Genomic DNA, 27933 nt, shown 5'->3' with positions numbered 1-27933 from the left:
GATTACTTGGCACTATTGATCAGCCTAAGCAATGGAGAATTATCAATTCTGTAAATGAATCCCCCCCAAATCTAACAAAATTGGGTCCTAATCACAACAGTAAATTTCACAGAAATGGAAGGGCTTTTTTATACAGCTATCAAATTTTTAGCTAGATTTGAAAGGCTTAGTAACTGATATTCAGCTTATGATTGCCAAGACTTAAGAGGACCTTAAAAAGATAAACTTACCAACTTTTTTTCCCACTCCTTATTGAGATCATCCACATAGGAGAGAACAAAATCAATTCTCCTGACACCATCTCTGAAGAAAATAGAATCTTTGCTTTGATGTCTTTTATCAATCTGTGGAAGACACAGGCACATGATTAAAACACCCAGGCATCACTGCTGTTCAAAAATGTAGCAGAACACAAAGAAGTTCCCTAAAATTGTCTCAACCCTTCAGTTTCTCTACAGCTTAAGTTATAGTTACACCTATAAGTTGTGACAAGGCCTGTAGCCAGTTAAAATAGCTGCAAAATTAGTTGTTTAGATCCTCAAACACTACCTGTAAATAACTGGTACAGGAAGAGCAATTGTATGCTAGTGTAGCAACACCTGGGAGCAACACTACCACTGCACAGTCTTCAGTGTGGCATAAATCATCAAGACAAGTGTTATCTGGCAGCATCATTTTCCTCTGCAGTTAGTCAGAGTGGCACTCTACACAAAAACCAGGACAGGGCACCTGGGGCAGGTAGCAAAAAGTAAATTCCACGTAACAAGACTCACTGAACCAACTACCACGAAGAAATACATCACAGCAATGACTACACAGGAAAATGCACACAAACAGCACACTGAGTATTTGCTTTCTTGAGGAAATAAAATAAATAAACCTAATAACATGTATGAGTGCAGCAGGGTAATTAGCATTCTAATTCATCTATTAAGGACATATTTTCATTATCAGCATGCCAGAATGTCACAATAACAACATTGATCATTTTCACTGATGAGGGTAGAGTAACTAATGTTAAGCAAATAAAGACTATTAACTCCTAGGGAAATTAACATAATATTAGGTCATATTATTTATTACCATATCAATATTCAGCTCTACCAAATTGTTCACAAGATTTGAGGTTCATGCAAGAGAATGCTCTCCATAAAAGCTAACACTCTGGTCTCAACTGAACTCCATGCTAAGGAAGGTTGGTGGTGGTCTCTTTAAACCACACCCATCAGCAAAGCTGTGCTAATACAGGACTGAATTTGGGTTTAATTTTTGTTACAGCAGACCAAAATCAGAATGATTCAGAGGATATGCTTCTGCCTTCTCCCCTCTAAAGCCATGCAATGATGCACGTGAAAAGTATCCTGTGTTTCCTCAGGGAACTTTACAGCTGTGAACCTTGCTCCCAGTTAACAAAAGGCACCACACAGTGAAGCATGTTATTACTGCAGCCATTCAAGCCACTTGCAATATCATTCATCACTGCTTTACCCTGAGACGTCGCTTCAGGAACAGATTATATCTCCTTCCACTCTGCTGGAATAACCAACAAGTAGTTAGCAAGCCTGCAGGTCCTCTCCCAAACCCAAACCAACTGCTTCAAGCACACATCCCCAACTAAAGTCAGCAGGAAATCAATGTTCTTACAACAGCCAGGAAAAGCCTCCAGCTCTTGGGGAAACAAAAGCATCCACAGGTATTATGACTATGACGAATTGTTTATTAAAAGCAAAAATCTGCTGGCATTCATTTTGATAATAAACTTGGGTGTTTTAAAACAATGACTCCTGCAACACTAAGAGCCATCATTTGGACACTTAAACTGATTTAAAAGAAAGTAATAAAAAATTCTTTGAACATAATGCAAAGGCAACCAAACAAGCACTGGTTAATGTATAGGGCATGTATGTGTCTGTAGGTTGGACCCACGGGGACATAGAAAGATGAATGGCAACCACAGAATTCCAGGGCTGACAAAATTACAAGTAGTAATGTCCACATACTCCAGAACATGAGATTATCTTCACACAGGCTCACATTTAATAATAAAACCCCTCCTAACTTCAAAAAAATCCCTGTTTCATAGTATTGCACAACTTGATGCATCTGCACTAGACACACTAACTGCTGAAACCAAATAGCAGCCTACCCAGATCATTCATACATAGAATCCTAGAATGGCTTAGGTTGGAAGGGACCTCAGAGATCATCTGCTCCAACCCCAGTGCTATGGGCAGGGACACCTCTCAACTAGACTTGGCTGCTCAAGCCTTCATCCAACCTGGGCTTGAGCATCCCCAGAGAGGAGGCGTCCACAACCTCCCTGGGCAGCCTATTCCAGAGCCTCACTGCCCTCGTACTGAAGAGCTTCTTCCCAAGATGCAGTCTAAACCTACTCTCCCTCAGCTTAACACTAAGCTCCCTTGTCCTATTGCTAGACACCCTTATGAAACGTCCCTCTGCAGCCTGCCTGTAGGATCCCTTCAGATACTGGAAGGCAGCTCTAAGTTCCCCCCAACCCCAGCTCTCTCAGCCTATCCTCATAGCAGAGATGTTCCAGCCCTTGGATCATCTTTGTGGCCCTCCTCTGGACTCACTTCAACAGGCCTGTGTCCTTCTTATGCTGGGGACACCCAGAACTGGATGCAGTATTCGAGTTGGGGGTCTCAGAAGAACAGAGTAAAGGGGAAGAATCACCCTACTATAGAAGCTGTCCTTGCCTTTGGGGAGCTACAAAACACTGTGCTGCAAATCAAAGTAACACAGAAACAGCTAGAAGAAATTATTTCCTGGGAATGCTGCACTCCTCTTTTTGCCCTCCCTCTTTGGCAGTTCTCCTGAGGTTTTTTTGTTGTTTTAATTCTTGAGAAATATTTCCAGCAGAGCAATTCGAACAGACTACTTTGTGAGACTAGGTCAGAAAAAGCTTCTGCTTCCTAACGTTGTACCTAATCATGCAAGACTAGGAGGCTCACAAAAGTCATGGGAACCCAAAATTAACAGCATTTGCTTGTTCTGTGTTTTACTTACAGGCTTGGGGTTTTTTTTGGTTGTGTTTTTTTTTTTTTTAAACTATAATTGTGACTGCAACCAAATTGCAACTGTTCTCATGTTAATCAAATCAACACAGTGCACAAAACCACACTGACATCTGTGTAACATCAGCAGTGCTGTAATTATTCACCATCACAATAAGGGAATACCAAAGTGCACTTTAACAACTTACAACACTGAGAAGTGGCCTAAAACCAGAGCACTCCAACCACTGGCTTAAAAAGACAGAGATTGTGTGAGCACAGATTTTTGTCTTAGTGAACTAATAGAATCCTTGTACACTAAGAAAAAGAAATCAATCAATAATATTTCTATTTTAAAAGACTCCTGCCAAAGGAGTGTCCCAAATTCTTTGGGTAGCACAGTTATAATTAGATTATTCCATGCAACTGAAGTCATACTTTATCTTTCATGCCATCAAAGTCTCCTCATTTTCTAAGATGTATCAGAATCCTGCTCAGTCATTGAAAGGTCTGATTATCAATTTAAGAAGATGCAGCAGTCATCTGTGGATTTGCTTTGAGATGGGGACTACTTATCTCTTCCCTCTTCTTCTGCACATAGGATTATTCATCATGAATAGTGACAGGCCTGCTTATTAAACCCATAAACGATTCCTTTCCATTTTGCTGCATGTGGGTTTCACAAGAAGAACAAGATCAGCCTTGCATAATCATGCAGTTCTGTGCATACATGTGCACTTAGAGGTTTAACATACATAAAATGTTAGCAATCTGCATTGGCTGCATCAGTGAATCATCAAACCTCACACATTAAGTGCATCACCTTTCTTAACAGCTCTTTGCAGAACTGTATTCAAATTAATTGATCTCAGACAACCTGCAGCTACTGAATGAAGCCACACCTCATCAGAGCAGACATTCTGTGATGTGCACTTTCTGGAATACGAGGAACTGAGTTAAAACTTCCCAGCTCAGCACAGATAGCAAGCAGAAGCTTCTGAATAGTTGAATAATACCCACTGAGGAATTACAGAAGAGATGGAGCCCCAAGGCATGTGGTGAAAACTCAAGAGGCAACAGCCACAAGTTGCAACAAGGGAAATTCCAACTGGATGTGAGGGTGTGGTTGAGCAGGAACAGGTACAACAGGTTGTCCAGAGAAACTGTGTAATCTTCATCCCAAAATCACACAGCTTGAGCAAGCAAGGCACTGACTGAGCAACCTGATCTAAGTCTGGAGTCAGCCTTGTCTTGCGCAGCAGGTTGGCCAAGGGGACCTCCAAAGGTCCCTTCCAGTCCTAGCCACTGAATCATTCTAGGGAGTGACTCAACTGCAAGTGTTCAGCTTTTAATAGCACTCCCTGAAAGCTAAATAAATCCATCAACTACAAAGCAAGCTGATGAAAACTACTTGTTCAAAAGCAAATACTGCCCTCCTGTTCTCCTGTAGCAACTCTCCAGTTTTAATAGTCTAATTATCTCAGAGTGACTTCATAGCCTGCAGACAGATGTGCTAATTGAGTGCTGTAAGGGTCTACCATAAAGAGATAAAGTTTCTTTCCACATGACTACATGAGGGCAAACTTCCTGGATCCATACAGAACTGCACCAATATTTCTAGTCACCCCCAACTGGCAACTTCTGTCTAGACATCCAGTGCAGATCAAGATACTGGATCATGTTCAACCAAATAACCTTTTATGGACCTAGACTTGCAATCTTCATGTTAGACACAAACTAAAGCCCTGTCCTAGGAAATGCTGACTCAAAGAGCACAGGTTGCAGGAAAGACCAAGACATCAGCGTGGAAATAAACAAAGCAGGGCTCGAGATGAAGTAAGGCTGTTAACACCCCACATTGAGCTCTGCCCACACAGCTTTGGGTGAAATGGGTAAATGCTGGCTGGCTGTCACATGCTGTGTTCAAATCCTGCACTGCTGAATGCTTCATGAGCAGGTCTTGGCCACCTTGGTCCCACAGGTGGCTCAGATACACTTCTCCATGGCCAAATCAAACAAGCCAGCCACCGCAAACAGGAGAAGGGAAAGAGAGCTGCTGGATGTGGCTTCAACCATTAAACTCCAACAGAAAGTGCTCCAGGAGAAACAACTTTGGATTGAGGCTGAGGGGCAGAAGCTATGGTAAACATGACCATGGCTGTGCTCAACCACCAAAGCACAGAGCCAGCTGACCTTGGTCAGCAGAGCCAGCTAGCCTGTGGTAGTCTAACGACAGACACCACAGGACCTGAAAAGCAAATATATTTTGTAGATCATACCTGAATAATTTACTCCTGTACATTTTCACAGGACTCTGAGGGGTTTCTATTTCTGGTTATCCACCTCACAGGGAATTTCTGTACTCACAGGCTGCTTAGCACAGCCCTCTCCTTTTAGGTAATGGAGCTTCCTCAACATCCACTTTGCTACTAAGTATCCCAGCCTTCTCCACAGCCATATTGCAAAGACAAAAGAACTTAGCTTGGAGCAGTACTTTTCAGATTAATATTCAGCCAGAAAACTGCAACTTTCTTAGGGGCCTACATTCAGAAACAGCCTCTCCAAATTTAGTTCTCTGGACTTCAAGGTTTCACAGGTGTCCAGCCTAGGAGAGCTGGGACTGCAGGTTCAGACCTCAGCAGCCTTCCCCCTTCTGCTTTTTGTACCTCAGAGTGGGAAGGGTGGTTTAGAGCAGCAACTTCAGCAACAAAGCAGTAACCAACACTAATCTGAGCTGGAGGAACCAAGGAACATGAGCTTCATTAGGGTGCTAGCACATAGTTAATAACATGATCTCCATGAGCACATCTAGCTGTTACACACCATAGCCCTACATTACCAGACAAGAAAATAAAATTGCTTGGAATTACAAAATAAAATGGATTTGCAAAATTTTGCTTGCTTACAAGGTACAGGTTACAAGGCAAGTATTTATTTACTGCATACCTTTGATAATCATACAGGCAAATTAGCTTTTATTATAGATAATGTAAAACAAAATAATTAAACTACAAAGTAATTAGGTGAACTGCAGAAAAATTTTTAGAATACAGAAATGGAAAAAAAATACAGTGGTTTGAAAGCTGAATTGAAATACAAGAAAAGCCTCCATAACTGAATGGGTAGGAAACATTCAATGGCTTAACCCCCAAATGACCACCCCCTCACTTAGACCCCCAGATCATACAGGATATTTACATATACCCTCCTTTTAATGAATTAAACATACAGCTACAGAAAACCCAAACTGATTCAAGTGCTGCTATGCTAAATAGAGCTGTTGATGAAATTTATGTCCAAAGCCAAAAAGCTCCTGAAAATGCATTTACACAAAAGCTAGCAAATAGAAAGGCACTCTGCTGGAAATCAAAAAGGCAAATTCTTGGTTTCTGTACAGTACATTCAGTTCCTGTGATACCAGAGATCCCCTCTGCATGAAGCTCTCTTCAACACTCTTCTTTGGAGGAATCCAGGTAACTGAAATGCTTACCCACTTCAAAAAAGTGTATTAACACCACACACCCCAGTTGCTAAGTTTGCTCCAGGCAGGCTCCAAAGCTGCATATAAAACTATAACCTTCCCCACACATTTCTTGCAGCTTCTTTTTACACCTTCACCACGCTGGTGTTTCAATACCGAACCGCATCAAAATCTGAAAGCTTGGAAACATGCACTACAAAGCAGTTTAAGGCACCAAGATATTTGCACTACAAGTTCAATGCACAGATAAAGCCTCTCTTGATGAAAGGACACATTAAACCAGAATAGAACAAAGGAAAATAAAAAAGTATGTTAAGAGAACAGATGTGTTAATGTCAGACACCAGAGCCCAATGGAAGCAAGCAGACAGTTTTAATCTATCTCAGCATGTACTTCAGTTATCTTAATTTTTGTCATTTTTATTCCATTAAAAAACAGGTTATTTTACATTTTGTTTGATATATTTTACAATTAATATAATTATTTTGTCTTGTCTTCTTAAGTGAACATTTTGAGTTTTTCCTTAATATTGACTACTATAAGAAAAGGAAAAAGGCAACGCATTTCAAGTGTTGTTGCTGTTTGTTTCTTGCTCTTTCGAATATTTTCAAGTATCATGCTGACTCACAGAGCTCCTCCAGACTACCATGATAAAGAAGAAACCCAGGTTGGTTAATAGCACCATAGTCAGAAAACATCCTGTAAGCCACCAAACCAAAACAACAATAAAAAAAAGCAAACTTTCCAGTTTTCTCCACCAATCTTAACTTTTCCGTTTTGTCTGTTGTCTTACAATTTGCTTGAATTTTATCATTTAAGCCATCACTGAGAATAAATGCAAAAAAAAAACCACATTCATTTTTCTCAGTTAGAAAAAACACGATTCTTTTGGGAAGGATGGCTTCCATGAAACTGGAAAATTTTCTGGCCAGGGACTTCTTGGCATATGGTAACAGAAGACGCCACACAAATTCATGCAAGGAAGCATGAATGCTGCTCACTGCTTACCACTTGATGTTCAGGGATGAGTAAAGTAGTCTCAGTGCTGTTTAGACCCTGCCAGTGGCATCATGGGAAAAACAATGTTGTTAGCAATGATGCAAAGGATGCTTTAAAATAAAAGGCTATTTCAGAAGAAACAGTGTAGCTTCTGGCTTAAGTTGTTGAAAAAGCTTTGGGATTTTCAATCTAGACAGTCCAAGTTCAGACAAACCTCCTGAGCCAAGCTGGGCTCTAGCATGTGTCACTGAGTTTTACATTGAACATACTGATTTTTACATATTAACAACTTTCATTAAGAGCTGTACACCAATCCCCACCATCCCCATTACAAAAACTACCACCTCATCAACTCGGCACAGGTTATCATTTGCAAGCTGCTGAAGAGCAGCATTTAAACAGAACTTGTTCTGCTTTTAATATCAGAGAAAACGTGCACAGGATAGATGGCTGCACTTGTGTTCAGAACGAAGGTGGTGCCCCTTACTTAGATTATTTTTCCAATGGAAACTGTGATGATACCACTACACTGAATGAAAACAAATGCAAGGAGAGAAATCATTGAACTCATGATGTAGATAAGGCAAACTGGTGTCAGCAGCTGTAGTTATTATTCCTAATGAGAGCAGTGAGGGCTTCCCACCTTCCAGTTCTGATCCACACCTGGAGAGGCTCTACCCTGATTTGCACTGTAGAAGATCTGGGTGCTCATTATTTTTCTCTCTGTGGGTCTGTAAGGTGCTGCAATGTCCTCTAGCCAGGCTCCATACAGGGACGACAGGGACACCAAGAACAGAGGGCTTTGCAGAGCACAGCTATGGATATATCCAGAAACTATCTGGAGTCCTGGCCCACAATTGTGATTGCACGAGGAAGGGATTTTGAGATCAAGCTTTGCTATTGGAATGAGTAACAGCTTACATTCTGCAATATCTAACTCCATTAGTCAATAATCTCTCACACTCTTGGTTTGCCTCTGAAAACAAATCACTGACAGCTTGAAACAGTGCACCCAAAGAGTGCAAGCACATTATGCAGGTACGACAGTCCTCGAGGGAATTACATTGACTTTCAGCAGAACCTGAATACTAACTTCATTTCATTATTGTAGCATCAGTTCTTGGCTTAGAGTTGTAATAGTTCAGAAGGTGCATTTCCCAAAATCCAATTTTCACCAAGTATTGTCCACCAATTTTTTAAATCAGAAATCAGCACTTCTCACTTTTATGATGATTTTGAGTAAAAACAACTTGGCTCTGTTCCCATAATTTTTCTGAAACACACACCCCATTTTTATTCCTGTTTACACTGCAAACAACCCAGACACACATCTTTACATTCTTTCTTAATAATGCTATCTCTGAGTATTTGCTTACCTAAGATAAAATCATGCCCTTTTCAGAACTCAGTGAAGTAAACACAGAAAGGCTGATCTGGTTTTTTGGCAAGGAATCCAGGTGAGAGACAGTGCAAATATAAATAGCTGCACTGGGCTCTTACTCTAAGGTAGTCTGAACTGGGTTTGGAAGTCTGATCCTCACATCACTGGTGCTACTGGGAAAATCTGCAAAATTTGCAGAGTACTAAGGGCCAAAACACTTAAGTAAAAAGTTTTTCTGCCATTATACACTGAAAATCTGCCATCAGTGGAAGTGCAGCCTTGCTTTCCATTGCTATTCTACACCTCCTGCCCTCCCCACTGCACATCTGCCACTCTGTCCAAGCTGCCAACCTTCCAGCTGATTTTTTTTCCCACCTTTCCATCTGAGTTTTGTAGTGGCACTTGAAATAAGTCTTTTTGTATTTCCCCCTGCATTTTGGAACTGATTTGGTAATAATGGTGTTTCATGTTTCCCTCTCCTTGAAAACCTACCAGTCTGAACTGGAAAATGAACAAGCATAACAACTAATTATGAGAGTGTTCAGAAAAAAATAAAATTAGTCTATCTGGAACAACTGCAGCACCTGCTGCTCTCAAAAAGATAACCTAAAAAACTGACTTCATTTTAGAAAATGGATTGCTTTAATATACTTGACAGAGCTCTGCCAATTTAGTTCTGCTAACCTGGCTTATATGAAGACAGCTTGTTCCCAGATTATCTCACAGACAAGCTGCAATATGGAAAATACTAATTAACAGCAATTTTTAGTGAGCATTTCACTGGTGTGAAATTAACAGCAGCAAAGGTGAAAAATCTCATATATAACTGTGCAAAACTAATTCCTACCTTCTTACAGCTAGGATAACCCTGCAGCTTTACTCAGAGAGTAGTGCAGCCATCTGCCTTTTTAGAGTGAGAAACTCAGGGTCCACATACATACAAAGCAAACATTTGCAGCTACTTTCTACTTCTTCATTGCAAGAGCAGACAGACCAACAGTCCATTGCATACACCTCTTACTGATGTTGGTAAACTACAAACCAGTGACTCAATCCTCCACAAAATCTGTACTCATTATCCTCCTGGCATGGTCTGAAACTTTTTCTATCAGGATATTTAATACAAATTCCATCTTTTAACCCTTTTTCCAATCTTGAATTATTTAACTGCCCTTCTTTCCTCTTAAGAATAGTTACCCTTATTTTGTCAGTGGGCCTCATCCCCATTTATTCTGCAACTTGAACAACTAATTATCATCACTGGCCAGAGATGCACTGTGCTACCAAAACAGAATTCTGCCTTTGTATTTTCCTAGGACTCTCTCTGCATAAATATAAAGCACAGAGGAAAAACAGATCCTCAGGTTTTATTTCATTCATTTTCCAATTTGCTTCAAACGTCTTTCAGGGGCATTTATGTATTTCTTGGAATAGGAACTCCACTAAGACTGATTCAGGTAGATTCTACACAGAACCTCCATTAGGTTATATGCCTGTCCCTAAAAGAAGTGGCTGCCTATGAAATTACTGATTTGACAACATCATTTGAAGCAGTCCCCACTGCAGTGCTTATCTGGAAATATCCCTATCATAGCCTCTTTTTTTTTTCCCCCCTCTCCAGTCTGCTGCTTGTTGAAAACCTCTCCTTGCTTCCCTGCATGACAAAGCATCAAGAAATTATTCATGCTATAAGGCTTGCAATATGAAAAGCTGTTGAACTCCAGGAGATGTTGTTTCTTTTGTCCTTCTGGGATATGAAAAGAGAGTAAGAAGACTCAACAAAAAGCAGATACCAAAAAAAAAAAAACAAACCAAAATGACCTAAAAACCAACAGGATAATGTAAGAAGTATTAGATTAGAGCACAAATGGAAAATCATAAGAAGGCCCAGTTAGAGCATTGATGGGAGATTCAATTCCTTTTGAGTCCTGGGTTTCACCTGACTTCTATATGTACGCTGACAGGCTGGTTTTCACCATCCTGTTTGGTTTTTTTACTTGCATCATCCCTCAAGTCCAAATCCCACACTCCTTTACAGATGAAAAAAATTCCTACTGAATTACAGATAGGGTTGGGTTTGTGCAGAAGCATTACGTTTTTCCAATTGCCAAAACATTATATGATTGTATGATCTTCATTTCAAGACTGATGCTGGAAACATTGCTAGGTCCAAGGTATTTTCTACTACTACTGTGCTGTAGCACTAACACTGCTAATTTACTTCTAAGACTCAGGGAGTCTTAATGTTTTATTTGTGGTTTTTGCCCCTTGAAAACACTAGAAGAAGAAAATGTTTACATGGATTGAAAAATGAGGTGTAAGACAACCTTAAAGAAATGCTATTTTAAAAACTAATTCTCTCTTTCACAGTAACTCTTCCTCTTGGTATGTTACTCCTACCATTAGTACTGTACCTTACCTCAGAGCTGCTCGGGACTTCTGATCCTGCAGAGGAAACAGTTTCACAAAAAGGTCCATTGCATTCCTCCCCTAAGGAACATTGGAAAAAAAAAAAAAAAAAAAAAAAGAGACTCACATAAATGCATTCCTTACTTTAAAATATTATTGTAAACAACCATCTCTATTGACCAGCTAGATACCTGATCTGGAGACTGATCTAAGTAACTCTAAGTTCCTTAAGGCACAGCATGAGAGCATTTTGTTTCTATGCATTTTTTCTTTCTCCAAGTTCATTTACAGGAATGTTAATTTCTAACTGTAGAGATGCTGTGGTATGTGACAGTATACAAAATAATTTAAAAGTTTCTGAATGCCAAGACCTTGTCACATGCTATTCTGCTAAAGCAAACTACACCTGCAAAATCCATATGATTATTATTAACCAGCATTAGGTAATCTCTAAAAAAGGTTAGTGTGAAAGCAAATAATTTGGAATCATTCTTCCTACTCAAATGTATCAGAAATTCCACAGGGACTACCCTGTAAGAGAACTCCAAACACAGGAAAGGTTTGCAAGAACAGCTTCAGCTCAGAACTCAGTTCAAGTCACCTCCCAACACAGCATCAATGTTCAACAGAGAAGAGAAACAAACAACACATTATGGCTGAATATGGAAGTAAGAACACAGAAGTCTTGACTGCAAAACCAACAGCTATATAAAATACCCAGACTGACTTATGTGAGCAGCTGCTTCTGCAAGAATATTCCTAAGGAGAGACTCTACCTTTACACAGGGCTAGTTCTAAGCTAATGCAAACTCAGCAGCTGCCCAGGACAGCAGATTGCTGCCTGCTCTCCTGCAGCCCTGGGAAGCAGGGGGCTGCTGCAGCTTTGGGCAAAGCAGCCAGGCCAGCACCCAGGCTCAGAAAGCCCAAACATTTCCTCAAACAAGCCTCTGTGGCAGGGGCAGCCTGGCACCCTGTCCCAGGAGCAGTAGCATTCAATCTGCCTGTGCTACTGAGAGGACTTGAACTGATCCCACAGCCTACAACAGCCTTGGTGGGTGTGCTTTGTCTGAATTACCCTTCCTGGTGTTAACGTTTAAGCACAGGAATGTGCACAAATCAGAGTTGTGCATTTAAAATAGTTTCTCAGTACAATAGCTGATGATTTATGCAACTTGTGGAAGGAAATCCTCCTGGCATCTCTGATCCAGGTGACTTAAAATCACCTAACTCCAGAGCAGCAAGCAAGGCAGCAAAAAGAGAATGCAAAACATATTAACTAAGAAGTACAACACACTAACACAGTCACTCCTTGAAAAACACATGAATGGGTTCCTGATCAGAAGCAGCACAAGAAAGCAATGTCCAAGCTGTGCAGGAAGGTATGAAAGAGCCACAACCTGTAACTGCAACAAGCATCAGGAATTGAGATGCCCAACCAGTTCTTAACCAAGAGAGCTGCCCACAGATAGCCAAGAACTGACTTGCAAATCATATAACAAAAAGCTATCTATGATTCAAACTTAAGTCTGATTTCCAAGGGGCTCTTGGCAGACAAAACAGGACAGAGAACAGACAGAGGGGGGAAGGTACACTGCTGGTTAGTACAATACCTTCTGACTGCGATGGCTTGAACTTGGTGAGAATCACAGTATCATCTTGAAAAGGAAAAAACAGTAAGAACTAGAAGTAAAAATCTACTTTTAACATGAACCCATTTAATAATTCCTCTGTACCCTCTACAACACAGTCACTATTCCAACTAAAGAATAAGCCCTGGAAACCAGAGACTGTGACCTAGACATGAAGCATAGAGCAGGTTCCTCTTGAAACACCAACATTCACCTTCTTGCAACACAAACAAGGATGACCATAATGGTTTCTGCTAGGCAAGAAAACACCTTTAAAATTCTTCAAGAACTCACACCTTAGTATCTAAAGATGGGAGTAAACCAATGATATTCTGATAAAACCATCAGATGTGAGGCAGTGGCCCTGTGGCACTGTTCTTCAACACCACACACTCTGCTGCACATAAAGAGATCTAGAAACGCCTGCACACCAAGGACAGCAAATGAGGACACGTAAGTGGTCCTTCAATACAAAATCTGTTTGTACAAAGTCACACTTGTCAACTTTTTGTTCAAAATTAACTCCAGAACAATGCCATGAGTATCAAAACTCATTAAAACTTTTTCACCCATCGATGGCTTTAATATTGATTCAAATCCTTGACCTTCCACAGGCATGAATACATCCCAGCTGAGAGAAATAACCCTTTCCAGTTATCTATAACAGTCATCTCCAACAGCCTTACAGTTCTGCACACAGCTATTTAACTCCTTGAACCACATGTGTTTGGGGAGTTTGCAAATTACTGGAAAAAAGTAAGCTTCAGATGGCCTATAATTCTGCTGCATTAACATGTGCTGTCCTAAACTACACCCTGCCACAGAGCAACCTATTTAAAAACTTTTGGTTTGGCACCCCTAAAAATTGCTGACCATTTCTGTTTCAACTACAGACCCTGAGGACCAGAACAACAGTAATCCAAAAGAGCTGACAGAAATCAACATTCAGAACTGAAGACTGGAGAATATCATCAAGACTGATTTTGCCTCTTAAAATAAGCAGTTCACTCCCCTCACAAAAAAAAGGTACATTTTAGTGCAGTCATGATTTCTCTAGCAAGCATGAAAATTGTCTTCTTGTGTAATGAAATGACTACTCAGTCTACAATAGTTTGACTTTGTTTACAAGTGCCTGAATCACTTTGTCTCCAATGGCAAAATTGATGCTTTAAGAAAAGATATAAGGAATTTAATTCCACCTCCTGACCCAATGGTAAAAAAAGAAATACTGTGATATGATTCGTATTTCAGGATTCCCTATTCATTCCATGACTAAAGACAAAAACCTTTCCTGATCTAGACACGAACATGCTCACAATTTTTCAAACACCCTTCTGTATCTGCAGTTTATAGATGCCCTGGTGACGCTGCATCTGGAGTATTGTGTCCAGTTCTGGGCTCCTCAGTTCAAGAAGGACCTCAGGGAACTGCTTGAAAGAGTCCAGTGCAGAGCCACAAAAATGATTAGGGGAGTGGAACATCTTCCTTATGAGGAGAGACTGAGGGAGCTGAGGGCTCTTTAGCTTGGAGAGGAAGAGACTAAGGAGTGACCTCATTAATGTTTGTAAAGATGTAAAGGGTGAGTGCCAAGAGGCTGGAGCCAGGCTCTGCTGGGCGATGCCCAATGACAGCACAAGGGGCAGTGGTGGAAGCTGAGGCATAGGAAGTTCCACGGAAACAGGAGGAAACATTTTTTCACCGTGAGGGTGACAGAACACTGCTGCCCAGGGGGTTGTGGAGTCTCCCTCTCTGGAGACATTCAAAACTCACCTGGATGTGTTCCTGTGTGACCTTGTGACCTAGGTGACCCTGCTCTTGCAGGGGGGGTTGGACTGGATGATCTTTGGAGGTCCCTTCCAGCCCCTAACATTCTGTGATCAGTACACACACTATTCACGTACCACTGGCCATCACATACTTAAAATCAGGTAAGTGGATTGGAGCCCACATGCACGCCCTGCCTACCAATACCATTTGATGGCTGCAATGGCAATACAGACTCTATAAAATTAAAAATCAAATTCACCTGCAAGAAAACTAGCACCACAAAATAAATTCTATTTATTTTAATGAGCACTGCTTAATGCAAATGTTACCACATAGGTGCTTCCAAAGACAAGTGGCACCTGAATTGACCTTTTTAGGGATCAAAATTGTCATTTTGGTACTGAAGCTAGAAAATCATCTGCACTTGCACAGTTAATATCTCTGACAGAGCTACTCCAAAGGCCAAGTCAGAGCCAGGATTCTCAGAGTGGTGTTGATAAACTGGTTACTGCTTAGCAGCAGTGACAGCATTACTGCTTGTCCTTCTATTTCAGTATAGTTTCCAAAACACTGCTTCCACTTACTTGCAGTTTTTTAAGACACAGTAACAGCATCCCTTTTCCTCCAAAAAACCAAGCAGGTAAAAAGAGCTTTTGGACCTGTTGTGCTGTTGGCTATATCTGATGCCTTTGGCATTTCAGTTAATACACACATACCCCCTGAGCAAACTTTTGATGGTCCAGGTAATATGAAAAAATACCACAAACCACACTCCAACCACAAAAAATCCCCATGAACAACCCCTCCAAAGAACAACACCCAAATCAAACACCAAAACTTACAGTGATATTCATGCTTAGCAAGCAATAAATGAAAATTTTCCTCCTAGATATCTTAAAAGTTACTACTTTAATAAAGCTCTGCCATTATGCAATAGCCTGGCCTGCTTGACAGAAAAGAGCAATCAATGTAAAACATGATTATTTATCAGTAAATCAATGTGCTATTTAGATTTCTGTGTCCTTTGCTCCCAAAAAGATCACTGTGGGATTACTGCTGTGGTGGGATCTACCCTGACCCACTTCCATTTCTGATAAGCAGGCTGATTAAGCTGTGAGTCACTCACAACAATATACCCTGAACAAAGACCTCTCCAAAGGGAGATCACTCATTCCAAGAAAGCTTCAGAATGGCTATTGTGAGTGCTTCCACCCCTAAGAACAACACAGCGTTAAAATGACTTATTAACTGATTTTATGTGTATACTGACCACATCCTCCCAGAGCTGGATGACTGATTTGTCTAGGGGAACTGAGGACCCACCTAGCATGCTGGCTCCTGAGCTAGTACAGTGTTATTACTTCAGGTGGCATCATCTGAAGAGTGGTAACTGATTTACTGAGTGATAACTGCACTGCTAAGCCAAAGAGTCACTCTCAAAAGTATGTCGAAGGTGGTGGTTTATGCACACTCAGATGCTCCTAACAATGTAAAACTATTTCTTAACAATGAAGCCACAGAATGATAGAATGGCTTAGCTTAGAAGGGACCTTAGAAATCATCTACTCCAACCTCCCCTTCACTGGCAGGGATTCCTCTCAACTAGACTTGCCTGCTCAAGGCTTCATCCAACCTGGCCTTGAACACCCGAACGGAGGAGGCATCCACAGCCTTCATGGGCAGCTTATTCCAGAGTCTCACCACCCTCACACTGAAGAGCTTCTTCCTAAGATCCAGTCTAAACCTACTCTCTCTCAGCTTCAAACCATTCCCCCTTGTTCTAATCCTAGACACCCCTGTGAGAAGTCCCTCTACACGCCTTCCTGTAGGATCCCTTCAGGTACTGGAAGGCAGCTCGAAGGTCCCCCCAGAGCTTCTCTTCTCCAGGCTGAACACCCCCTACTCCTTCAGCCTATCCTCACAGCAGAGATGTTCCAGCCCTTGGATCATCTTTGTGGCCCTCCTCTGGACTCACTCCAACAGCCCTGTGTCCTTATGCTGGGGACACCAGAACTGGATGCAGTATTCGAGGTAGAGTCTCACCAGAGCAGAGTAAAGGGGCAGAATCCCCTCTCTTGCCCTGCTGGCCACACTGCTCTTGTTGCAGCCCAGCACACAATTTGCCTTCTAGGCTGCATGAGGCCAACTGCCAGCTCCTAGTGAGCTTCTCATCCATCAATACACCCAAAATATTAAATTCTCAGTAAATCCAAGAAACTGCATTTGGAACATTTTTAAATAATGTTAGGATTCCCTTAAAAATGTTTGCATTCAAGTATAGGCTGCTGCACAGACATATTAATTTCCAGCATGTTTCATTACTAAGCAAGTGATTCCAGAGAACAGGTGCTTATTAATCCATGAGAAAAAAACCCAAGTATTTTATATAAGCATAGCTATATGGAACAGAAATCTGTTACTAACAGTAAGGAGATCTTATTTAGCATTTGGAAGACGAAGTCCTCAGTTCTAACCTCTAGTTTAACAAATAGGCATCTTAAACTTGTCGTTTATCCTCAACTATCTTCCTTTTAACAAACTGTCAAACCTCCCCTTTTGATTAAAAGGCACTAGGCTAAAAAAAAAAAAAAAAAAACCACAAATGAAAGAGTTGTGTAAATCCCATTTTTAGCAAAAAGCCACAAGCAGAGTGTTGCAACACACAAACGGCATTTTAATGTGGTTAAGGCAACAACCATTATCATACTGTATGCACCAGCATAGACAAGGCTTAAAGCATGCTGCTAGCACTGAAGTTAGCACTCAGACCTTTCAGGCATCATCCTTTTGCAGAATGACACATGTAAGCTGATTAACAGGTTCAAATGCAATTAAAACAAAGCCCAGACCAGTGACAGCTGGATAAAGTCAGGTACTTTAAAACTGTGTCATATTTAGATGCATGTAAGTAAGGGGGGATAGGATGGTAAATAAACCAAGGTGGTAAAATACTAGGCTGCAGAAGTTCCTACAACTCCTGAAGCAGTATGGCTCTGCTTGTTTGCTTTTATGTGCAGGGCCAGATGTCATCCTCACTACCCCGCTGCAGAGGCAGATAAACAGCACAGGCAATGGCCCTGTGCACACACATGAAAATGCCAGGGGCTCTCCTGGCTCCTTCAAGATGAGGAAAGGGGGACTACTGTGTTGCTTTTTATCACTGCTCAACTTGCACCAGAATCCCTGCTGGAACCCTGACAAAACACAGCCTCTGATTTCTTCCAGCATTGGCAATCCACACGTTGTAACACGCAGAGGAGGGCCCTGTGTGTGCCTACGGACACTCATCCGTTCTATGAGACATCTCCTACACGCACCATAAGAGAGAATTGAGACATGAATGGGGAACTAACAAAAGGGAAAGACTGATAAAAGGGTGGGGTGAGCTTCAGCATAAGCCTGGAACAAATGTAACTTGTACTTTCATGAGAAAAGTGAAAAGCAATATATAAACCTCCCTCCATCTCAAATTTACTGGCCCTGGCACTATTCCAGGGCCACCTGGATATTTGATTTCAGATGGCAAATTTCATCCATAACTTTTAGTTCCTCCTATGAATTTGTAGTTCTCCTGTGAAGAAAGACAGAGAGAATGGGCCATGACTCCCATCACCTGAAGTTTTTTATCAGTGGATTAAGAGGACTGAAGAACCCAACGGCATCCAACTCACCAAGGCCCTCCAAACCACATCTGCTAATCACTGCTCGTTAGCATGGTGTATTTTCAGCACACTATAAATTGTGCAAACATAGCCTCTCTGATTTCCTACCTGATAGTTAAGAAAACCCCTTTGAACAGCAAACCACAGGGCCCTTTCTAATTTAGGGCTAGAGGAGAAAATTAAAGGCCAGCCATCTGCATCACGAGCTCTACCCACATGGTTTGCTGGGGTTCGGCTGTCTTGCCAGAGGCCTCAAATTTCACATTTACCCTTGGGAGCCTGCTAAGGAAGACAAGGGGAGCACTTGGAATTCCCATTTATAAGACTGCCTTTCACCCAAAGATATTCTCACTTCCTAAAAACCAGCATTTGGAACTTCACCACCTCCACTGGTTCTCACCAAGAAGCCAGGGAGAATGGCTCTGACTGTACCAGGCAAACCAAGAGGATGAAATAATGAATTGCTTGTATTATATACTGTTAGGTGTAACTCTCTGATCCATGTGCACTGGAAAAAAATAGGTCTGATTTGAAACAGGACCTTAGAACAAAGTCTTTTAACATGAATATTATCAAACATTGGCCAGATCTGTAACAGCCTACTGTTCTACAAAAACAATAACAAAAAAGTAGCAAATCCCCTAACTCTTTAATTTAAAGGAACTATTGAAACTTTCACAGGATCACAGGATTGAAGGGACCCCACAGGGGTTGGAAGGGACCCAAAGAGATAATCAAGTCCAAACCCCTACCAGGGCAGGACCATACAATCTAGCTCAGGTCACAGAGGAATGCATCCAGACAGGCCTTGAAAGTCCCCAGAGAAGAGACTCCACATCCTCTCTGGGGACCCTGTTCCAGTGCTCTGTGACCCTTACAGTAAAGAAGTTCCCCCTTGTGTTGAGGTGGAGGTGGAACCTCCTGTGCTGCAGCTTACATCCATTGCTCCTTGTCCTTTCAAATTGTAACTGTGCAAACCAGACTCAAGACAATTGCTCTCCTCATTTCCTGGACACCAGTTACAACTACAGCAGAAACTCCACTTTAGCAAAACCAACCATGAAAATAGGCTAAAGAGAAAGACCAGAGGCAAGCCTATGCCATGTGAGAATAGGTGCTAGTTCTGCCTTGATGTGGTGTGGAGAGTGATCCAAACTCACAAGTGGAAGTACTCTGAACACACAGAGATTCAGAAGCCTTTACTGGATTACTGCAATGTGAGCAATGCAACTATGGAATTGAAGTATTCTCTCAGCCCTTCTGGAGAACTACACTTACACATAGATTTTCATGTTACATCCCTTAGCCTACCCAGATTGGTGAGTTAAGAGGTGTACTGCGTTACACCAAGAGAGGTAATTAGTGCTCACAAAGCCTGTCAGCACAGCAGCACAAAACAGTTTCCAGCACTAGCTCAGCCATCCTTCCTTATTCTGTGCCTTTTTAATCAGCAGCAGCCAGCTAGCCTGCCAGCACACCTATTCTTGGCATGCCCTGGACTAGAGCAGTGAACACCACTGGTTGAACAGCTGGTGGGTCTTGCAGGAGACCCTTCAAATTAAAAACACACATCTAATAACCCAAACAACCAAGTCCCAGCCTGGAATCAATTCCTCCCAGGCACAATGTTTAATCTCTATGTAATTCCTGACATACTCTTCAGCTTTCTGTAGACAGCCACCACCTCAAAATCCTTCCATAACTACAACTGCAAGAATATCCCTATCAAGACGCCACAAGGATCTTCCATCCCCTCCAAGCATTTTTCATGTGCGCATGAAAAGCTACTACCAAATATAATGAACTGACCTCTAGATGGCAAAGCACAAGCTGGAAAAGACACTGCTCTTCAGTTCAACCCCCCAGTAACAGTAAGTGGAAAAGTTCACTACATTCTTACCTCGCCACTTAACACCAGACACAGCAACTCTTGCCACATTTTTACCTTCTTAATGCTTACATTAGGGGACAGTGCTTCTCATCTGTGTCTATACAACTCATGGATTAGTTTATAGATACTAAATATGAAGACAATGTTTGCTTTTCTGAGTTGTTGGGGGTTTTTCTGTTTGCTTTGGTGTTTTTTTTTGTTTTTTTTTTGTTTACAAAATATCTGCCAACAGTTCTCAGCATAGTTTTTAAAACATACTTTCAGGAATGCCCTTGTGTCTTATTCTAGTTTATCTTTGAGCATAGTAATTATTAAGCATTTGAACACAGATGTTGAAGTGCCCTTCCAATTTATGATACCATTATCTCATTTCTGTAGAGACTTGTCCAGAGTGCAAAAAAACTCACATATCAACACAGCTTGCAGCTCTCAACACACGCTACTATTGTACCTGTTAACTAAAAGCCAAAGTATCTTTGAATTGTGTTTGTAAACTGAGAAGAATTACTTTCAAAAACCTCCCAGGGTGTGACACCATACTTGTGGCACAATTTCAGTGATCAGCAGCAGACTGGAAACTTTCCAGCTGTAGTTATGCTTTTGAATTTTACTCAGATCCAAAGGCAAAGTTTTATTTTAAGAAAAGAAATAAAACCAAATCCTTATGCACTGCTTTTCACTAGTCCTATAAACCTCCCAGACTGGGACACCACATCAGACAGCACTTGCTTTTTCTAGGGCTGCAAAACTGCCTGAGAAGGGAACACCAAGAGAACATCTCTCAGCCTTGTATTGCAGCAGGGTTTCAGCTGCTTCCTCAGCACTCACTTGGCATTCCCAGCCCAGACCCTGTGTACCCAGCTGGAACCAAACCTTTCCTCCAGGAACTCTTCAAGGGAGAAACAGCTCTTTCATTTTCTGAGCAAAAAGAACATTTGGCTGGGCTGAACAGGACGGGCACTCAGTCCTTCACCTGAGGGAATTCAGCTGTATTGCCCATCTCTCTGAAGTGTGGCCTGAACTTCCCACATAACTACTACTGGGTTATGAAGGTACTGAGAGACCTAATCCCTCCTTGGGAGCTGCTCTGGTTTGCCAGGCTGCAGAGAGAGTGATTTTTATCTCATATGCAAGGTTCTTCTGAAAGAAAAGAAGTAAGCCTCAATCACCAGTCCAAGGGCAATTTCTTTTTTATTATTCTTTAACTGATACAACCTCTGGATAAAAATCCATATTTAACAGCCGTGGTGGAAGAGCTTCATGTTTATTTTCTCACTAAAAGCACCACAAAAAAAGATATATAAGGCAACATTATGCAAGCTGTTTGGATCAGCTCCCAAAAGCAGGTTTTCCTACTGCACACTGGAGTTTTCCATTACAAGGAGGTTTACCTTCCAATAACCAACCTCTATTTACACTGTGCCCCCATGGTGACGCACCGAAGCCAGCAAAGAAATTCCACCCAACCACTACACATTGGCTGGTGTGAAGGAATATTTTCTCCTCTGCCTTTTATATTCTGAACTATGGCTAAACTTCTTGGAGCTTTTATTTTATGACATAGGAATAATCTTCTTAAGCTTTCATGTTCACAAACCCTCTGCTTTAGCCCTGTGAGAACATGATATCCCATCCAGCACTTCCACAAATAGATCAGAAATTACTACATGCATTGTTCCAGCAGTTAGAGACAGGTGTATTTTATAGTACTAGTAGGAATCATAATAATGAGTTAAAAATACAAGTGTCACTTCATTAAACAACAGTAGTATTTGGCCCAACACGCTGGCACCAGCGCCATCTGCAAGTCATTGGCTTTGTCCAATGTTTTGTTGCCTTTCTCAGAGGGAACATGAGGAAGATGACAACCAGCCTAAGTAAGGTTTGAATTTAGATCAGTCTTGGATTACTCAGTTCAAACCAGACTCATGGAAGTTTTGCAAGAGAAACCATAGAATCACTAAGGTTGAAAAAGACTTCCAAGATCAAGTCCAACCATCAACCCAACACTCCCATGCCCCTGTTCCAAAGAGCCATGGCTATGTTTTTTGAACACCTCCAGGGACGGTGACTTCACCACTTCCTTGGGCAGCCTGTTGCAATGCCTGACCACTCTTCCAGTAAAGAAGGGTTTTTTTCCTAATATTCAATCTAAACTTCTCCTGATACAACTCGAAGCCATTTCCTTTTGTCCTATGACTAGTTACTTGGGAGAAGAGACCTACACCCCCCCTCACTACGACCTCCTTTCAGGTAGCTCTAAAGACCAGTAAGGTCTCCCCTCAGCCTTCTTTTCTCCAGACTAAACAATACCAGCTCCCTCAGCTACTCCTCATAAAATATGTGTATAAAGGCAGCATATTTCAAATGATGGCATGTTTTCCAGAAGATCCAGAGTCTTGGGAGATATCTCCCACAACACAACTAGCATAGCATTAGTATTTCATACAGAAAAAAAAATGCTTAAAAGTGAAGGCATAAAGAAATATTCCAACAGCATACTGCAGCCTACATCCTTTGGTGTTTTCCTTCCAATTTTGCAAGTTCCCTTTGCTTTGTTTGTAATGCTTGAAGTAAACACCCCACATCTTCCAACAGAAAGTAAAAATCACACCACAGAAATGGAAGTTATTACCTCATGTGGGTGTAATTCAACAGGAAGCCAGAAAGTTTCCTTCAAGGTAGAACTTTTGGTGCACAGTCTCTAAACACAGACTCTGCAAGTTAAACTTTGTGCTGCTGGTAAGTAGTTTTTCGTCCTTGCAACCTGTTCATCAGCATTCAATTTTAAGGAAAACAGTAGTAAGCCTGAATGAAATACACACACACACACTATCCAAACATGAATGTGTCTTTAAGGAAAAGAAGCAGCAGATGTTTTTCCTTCTGCTTTCTTCCTATTGACTCACACAGCCCCTGCTTGTGCAGTCAGACATCATAGCCTGGAGCCTCCTTAAGAGGCTATCTTTTCCTTAGAAGCAGATGTTTAGATCTAGGAGAAGTCCCAGTGGCAATACAAGTGTGCTGGTAACTTTTCTAAGCCATAATTTAAGGCAAGTTTGTTGTTTTTTTTTTTAACTGAGAGTTTTGGATAACAAATTAACAACAACAACAAAAACTTTTAAAAGTCTACTCACTGCACCCCACATTCAATTTGATTCTGTATTAGAAGAGTGGTTGATTAAAAAAAAATTACCTAGCACAAGACTTTTGTCTGCACAGTTATGAGCTACTGTATGATAAATCCTACAAAACCACCCCCCTTCACCAAGCCCCCCTCAAATTTCCTTATATTCCATGTTTATGGCTGTAAAAAAACACAAGGCAGTCATGGGAAAACTGAATGCTGCGGAATTTAGTTTACAAACCTGACTTCTAACATCATTCCCCAAACTGTTATTGCTTATTTTTAAAGTACATTTTTAGTCACAATCTACTTCAGGAGACCAGCCACTGGTTAGAGCAGCTCAGCCCTCAGCACTGTTCATTGCTCACAGGCAGCGGGATGGGCAATGACTCAGGCTTCCCCACAGGGCTGTGGAAAGGCATTGCTGGCCCAGAGGCTGTAACACCCATCTGCTCCAGCTCTGAGCAAGCCTGCCAGCTCCACCGAGCTGCACTGAGACACCAAAAGCCTGTCTGGCACTTGCTGTGGGCTCCTGCCTTGCCATGGTCAGACAACGCTCCGCCCTTGGATAATGTTCATGGTCATTACCTGCTGTCCTTATCTCCCTGAAACAAGACTGAGGAAGAGGTTTTTAAACCATGATTTTACACTGGTGCTCAAGGTATTTAGAATGGCATGACATGTTCTTCTAGAAGAGACAGTGTAGCCAAGCTGTGAGGGAAAACATCCAACCCAGAAGCTCTTAGTGGTTCTTTGCTGCTTTAAGATCTTCACTTCCAGGACTGCTGGCAAAGTGTGGTTCCCAGGAGTAAGTTTTTCTAGGCCAGTGTTTTGCTTTTGCTTTTAACTACCTAAAGAATCTTTCTGAAAATATCACCACACTGTTTTCCATCTGCCTGGTGATCCATGTTGCCAGCTGAGGTGCTGATAAATACCCACTGCAGCATTTGCATCATGTTATTTTACGAAATCACACTATTACCACATTTATTATAAGTACTAACATGATGTGTTGACATGAACTGGAAACTGTAACCTGCCTAGCCCAGACAAGCAAGGCCCCAACATAAACCCACCAGCTGCAACTGGTACGCAGGCCTTACACAAAGCCAAATGGGTACTGGTGCACCTCAGAGAGAGCAAGGCAGGGACAGGACTGCTCCCACCTTCCTCAGTAAGATGACCTGGTCTGCTCTAAACCTTCTTGTAATGATAATCTCAGCTACTGGCAGCCAGCTGCTCTCCTCAGCCTGAACCAAGCTGGTGCTTCGTGAAAGGCTACAAGTTTGCTGTTTGGCAAAGGGGCTTTTGCATTTGAAGTGTGCTTTAAAAAAAGGGCTACCACTGAAACCATAGGATTCAATATTGAATCATACAATACTAGGTTGGAAGGGACCTCAAGGATCATCTGGTCCCACTTCTCTGGGTAAACAGATGGTTTAGACAAGACAGTCCAGCACCCTGCCCAGTTGGACCTTTAAAGTATCCAGTGTTGGGAACTCCACCACTTTCTGGGGGAGATTATTCCAATGGCTGATTGTCCTTGTGAAATTTTTTTGTCTCATGTCTAATTGGAATCTCCCCAGAAGTAACTTGCACCTATCGTCCCTCATCTCTTCCATGGGACTTCTTATAAAAAGGATCTTCTTCATCTTCTCTGTAGCCCCAGCACGAGTTCCAAGCTGCGTGCTTGGATGCAGGAACCATTGCTTTCAAGGTTTATTTAGGGTTAATAAAGCGCTTCTCAAACTATGCTCAGGCTCTCGCCAACGCCTTACTCGTTTGCTGTTCTCAGTGAAAGCCAGAGGATAAAAGACAGAGTTAGGAGGCATCAAGCGTCATCTCAGCCGTCTGCAGAGCTCCAAGGCGATACAGGACCCCCCCCCCCCCAAACACCCACCCCAGGCTCTGATCCTCTCTCAGCGGCCACCACTGGGCAGGAAGCCCGCCGCGCCCGCAGCAGCCTCCTCATCACCGGGCAGGCGAAAAGAACCAGCGATCCCTCCCCCGCCTTTCCCCGCTGCCTCCTACCATCAGTAGACAGAGCCATCTCGATAAGGTTCTCGTCCCCTTTCTTCCCCAAACGATTCATGGGGGCCGCTTTTTCTTCTCCTTCAGGGGGGGATCCCTCCCGGACGCTGATGGGAGAAGAAGGGGAGATTCAGGGCCTGGGCTGCCGCCCATACATGCGCACTGCCCGCAGAGGCGGAGCACGGACTTGGAGGGCGGGGGGGGGACTGAAGGAGGGACAGGAAAGCGAAGCCAACCCCAACTGAGGGCCGCTCAACACCGGGCGCGGTGCCCGCTCGGGAACGACGGCTAGACGGGTAGCTGCCCGCTGGGTGCCCCGAGCGGGCACCGCGCCCGGTTGGGGAGCGGCTCGGTTCCGCCGGTGAGGGGCAGAGGGGAAGGTCTTTGCTTCGTTAGTATCGCCGTTAAACCCTTTGCTTTTTTACTACGTAGTGAGAACTGAACTGGGAAAAGATCCAAAATGTGAATAATTGATTTAATCTGATTTCCTTTAGTGGTGTTTTGGAAGAGCAACCTTTTGTACAATTTTATTTTTATAAACTGCGAAGTTTCTCTCTCTTTTTTTTTTTTTTTTTTTTTTTGGTCTTTTTTGGTTTTGTTGTTTGTTTGTGGGGGCTGTGGGGAGTTTTGTTTGGGATTTTGTTTGTTTGGGGTTTTTTTGAGTTGTTTGGTTTTTTTTTCTTTGCCTTTAGTTGATTTCTCATGACAAAGCTCCACACAGTCCCCAGATTACTCCCTGCTCCCCCCCAGATTGCTCCCTGCCCTCACCACAGTGGAATGGACAGAGAATCTGAAGGGTGAAATTGAGGAAACTCACAGGCTGATATAAAGACAGTTTGATAATAAATAAAAATATATCAGGAGGAAAAAATTGCTGCCCAGGAAGTGGTTGAGTTCCCATCCCTGGAGGGATTTGAAAGGTGGAGACATGGCTCAGTGGTGGACTTGGCACTGCTAGGTTAATGGTTGGACTTGATGATCTTGGAGGCATTTTCCAACCTAAATGGTTCTATGATATAAACACAGTTTAATAATAATTTAAAAAAATAATAATAACAGGAAAATAAAACCCAGGAAAAACAAATGCAAAAGAAAATTGCTCCCCACAACCTGACTGATGCCCAGGCAGTCCCTGAGCAACAGCAGCCTCTGCCAACAGCTGCCCCCTTCAGGTTTATTTCTGAGCATGATGTCACATGCCATGGGATATCCCTTTGGTCAGCTGGGGTCAGCTGTGCCAGCTGTGTCCTCTCCCAGCTTCTTGTTCACTCCTGACCTATGAGGCCAGAGCTGTCTGAGGAGCAGAGAAGGCCTGGAGGCTATGCAGACATTACTCTGCAAGAACTCCAGCATCCTGTGTTATCAGCACTCTTTTATCACAAACCCTGAACACAGCCCCATGCAATCTGCTATGAAGAAATGTAACTCTAACCCAGCCAAAGCCAGCAGAGTCACTGGTTTCCCTTTATTGAGGATGATTACCCTCTCACTCTTGGCCTTGCAGGGATGTAAAGAACAGCACACAGCTTTCCCACCAACAGGGCAAGTTTAAGCTGGAATCAGGCCATAAAGAATCATGCTGTTCACTCTGATGATTCCAGATCCAGAGCTATCAAAAACATCGTTTTGGCTAATGATTCTGGGCTCTTTTTAAGTAGTATCTGGGAGGGAGACAGGCATAAAAATAAAACCAGAGGAAGGGGGAAAAAACAGTCTTTCATTCCAGGCATTGGATCAGGAAGGAATTATTCCCTCAGTCAAGCCAAATCTCATCTAGGCTCCCTCAGGAGCTCTGAAGCATAGAACATCTCCCAGAACCAGAGCCCCACAGTGCTGGGAGGATGTGAAACCGGTTGCAGCTGCTGTCCCTTCTGGAGCTGGTACCATGGTACCATTCCTGTGTCTCAAACTGTCCCCATGTCCTCATCACTTGCCTCAAAAATCTGAGGTAGTTTCCACCAGACAGTTTGCTCAGTACATGTATTTCATCAACATTTTGTTCATGAATATAATCTCAGGACTTCTTTCAGACTGATTTTTTGTATATCCAGCTTTTTACTGCCTAAGTAACCATTTTGTGGACCCAAAGTGATAGTAGTTTTGTTTTTTTTTCTTACTGGGCAACTGCAAGACAACAGTGGTTTCATGACTTTTAGTTGTAAGGTTAATCAAGTAAAGTGAGTCAGTTAAGGTGCTGGGCTCATGTTTAGCATTATTAGGCCTTTATTTGTGCTGTGTGGCATTACTGCTTCGAGAAGTGTATTTTTAGTCAGGAGCAAGACCTCAAAATGGATCTGTTTGCTTTCCAGAGTCTGAAATGTTTAGTTTAGTTTTTAATCTCATGATGCAGGATGGTAGGCACAAAGATGATGGGCAGGGTACACCAAAGCACGCCTTTAAACAGCTTGTAACTGCGTGCAGCACCCCAGGCTACAAGGTCCCATTCAAAAGCTGTATTTGCTAAGGCTTTAATTTCCTCACAGCATTATATATCTCAGATAAGTGCTTTTATGCCCATAGAAGATGCAATTAGAGGCAGTATT

The 27933-nt window shown here is 42.2% G+C and overlaps 1 protein-coding gene across 1 annotated transcript in view; it reads right to left on the bottom strand.

Moving 5' to 3' along the window:
- ANO5 (anoctamin 5) overlaps window positions 1-25420 on the bottom strand; it is a 63734-nt gene extending 38314 nt beyond the window's left edge. The window contains exons 1-3 of the mRNA XM_054390576.1: window positions 25391-25420; window positions 11295-11365; window positions 231-344 (exon numbers count right to left, since the gene is read on the bottom strand). Of these exons, the coding sequence (XP_054246551.1) occupies window positions 231-344; window positions 11295-11365; window positions 25391-25409 (204 nt within the window). The 5' untranslated portion in view covers window positions 25410-25420. The remainder of the gene's footprint in view (window positions 1-230; window positions 345-11294; window positions 11366-25390) is intronic.
- Window positions 25421-27933: the final 2513 nt, after the last annotated feature.

This window comes from Indicator indicator, chromosome 21 (assembly GCF_027791375.1).
Source record: "Indicator indicator isolate 239-I01 chromosome 21, UM_Iind_1.1, whole genome shotgun sequence".
Lineage (NCBI taxonomy): Eukaryota > Metazoa > Chordata > Aves > Piciformes > Indicatoridae > Indicator > Indicator indicator.
The sequence above is the reverse complement of the archived record's forward strand: the minus strand, read 5'-3'. Positions and strand labels throughout refer to the sequence as shown.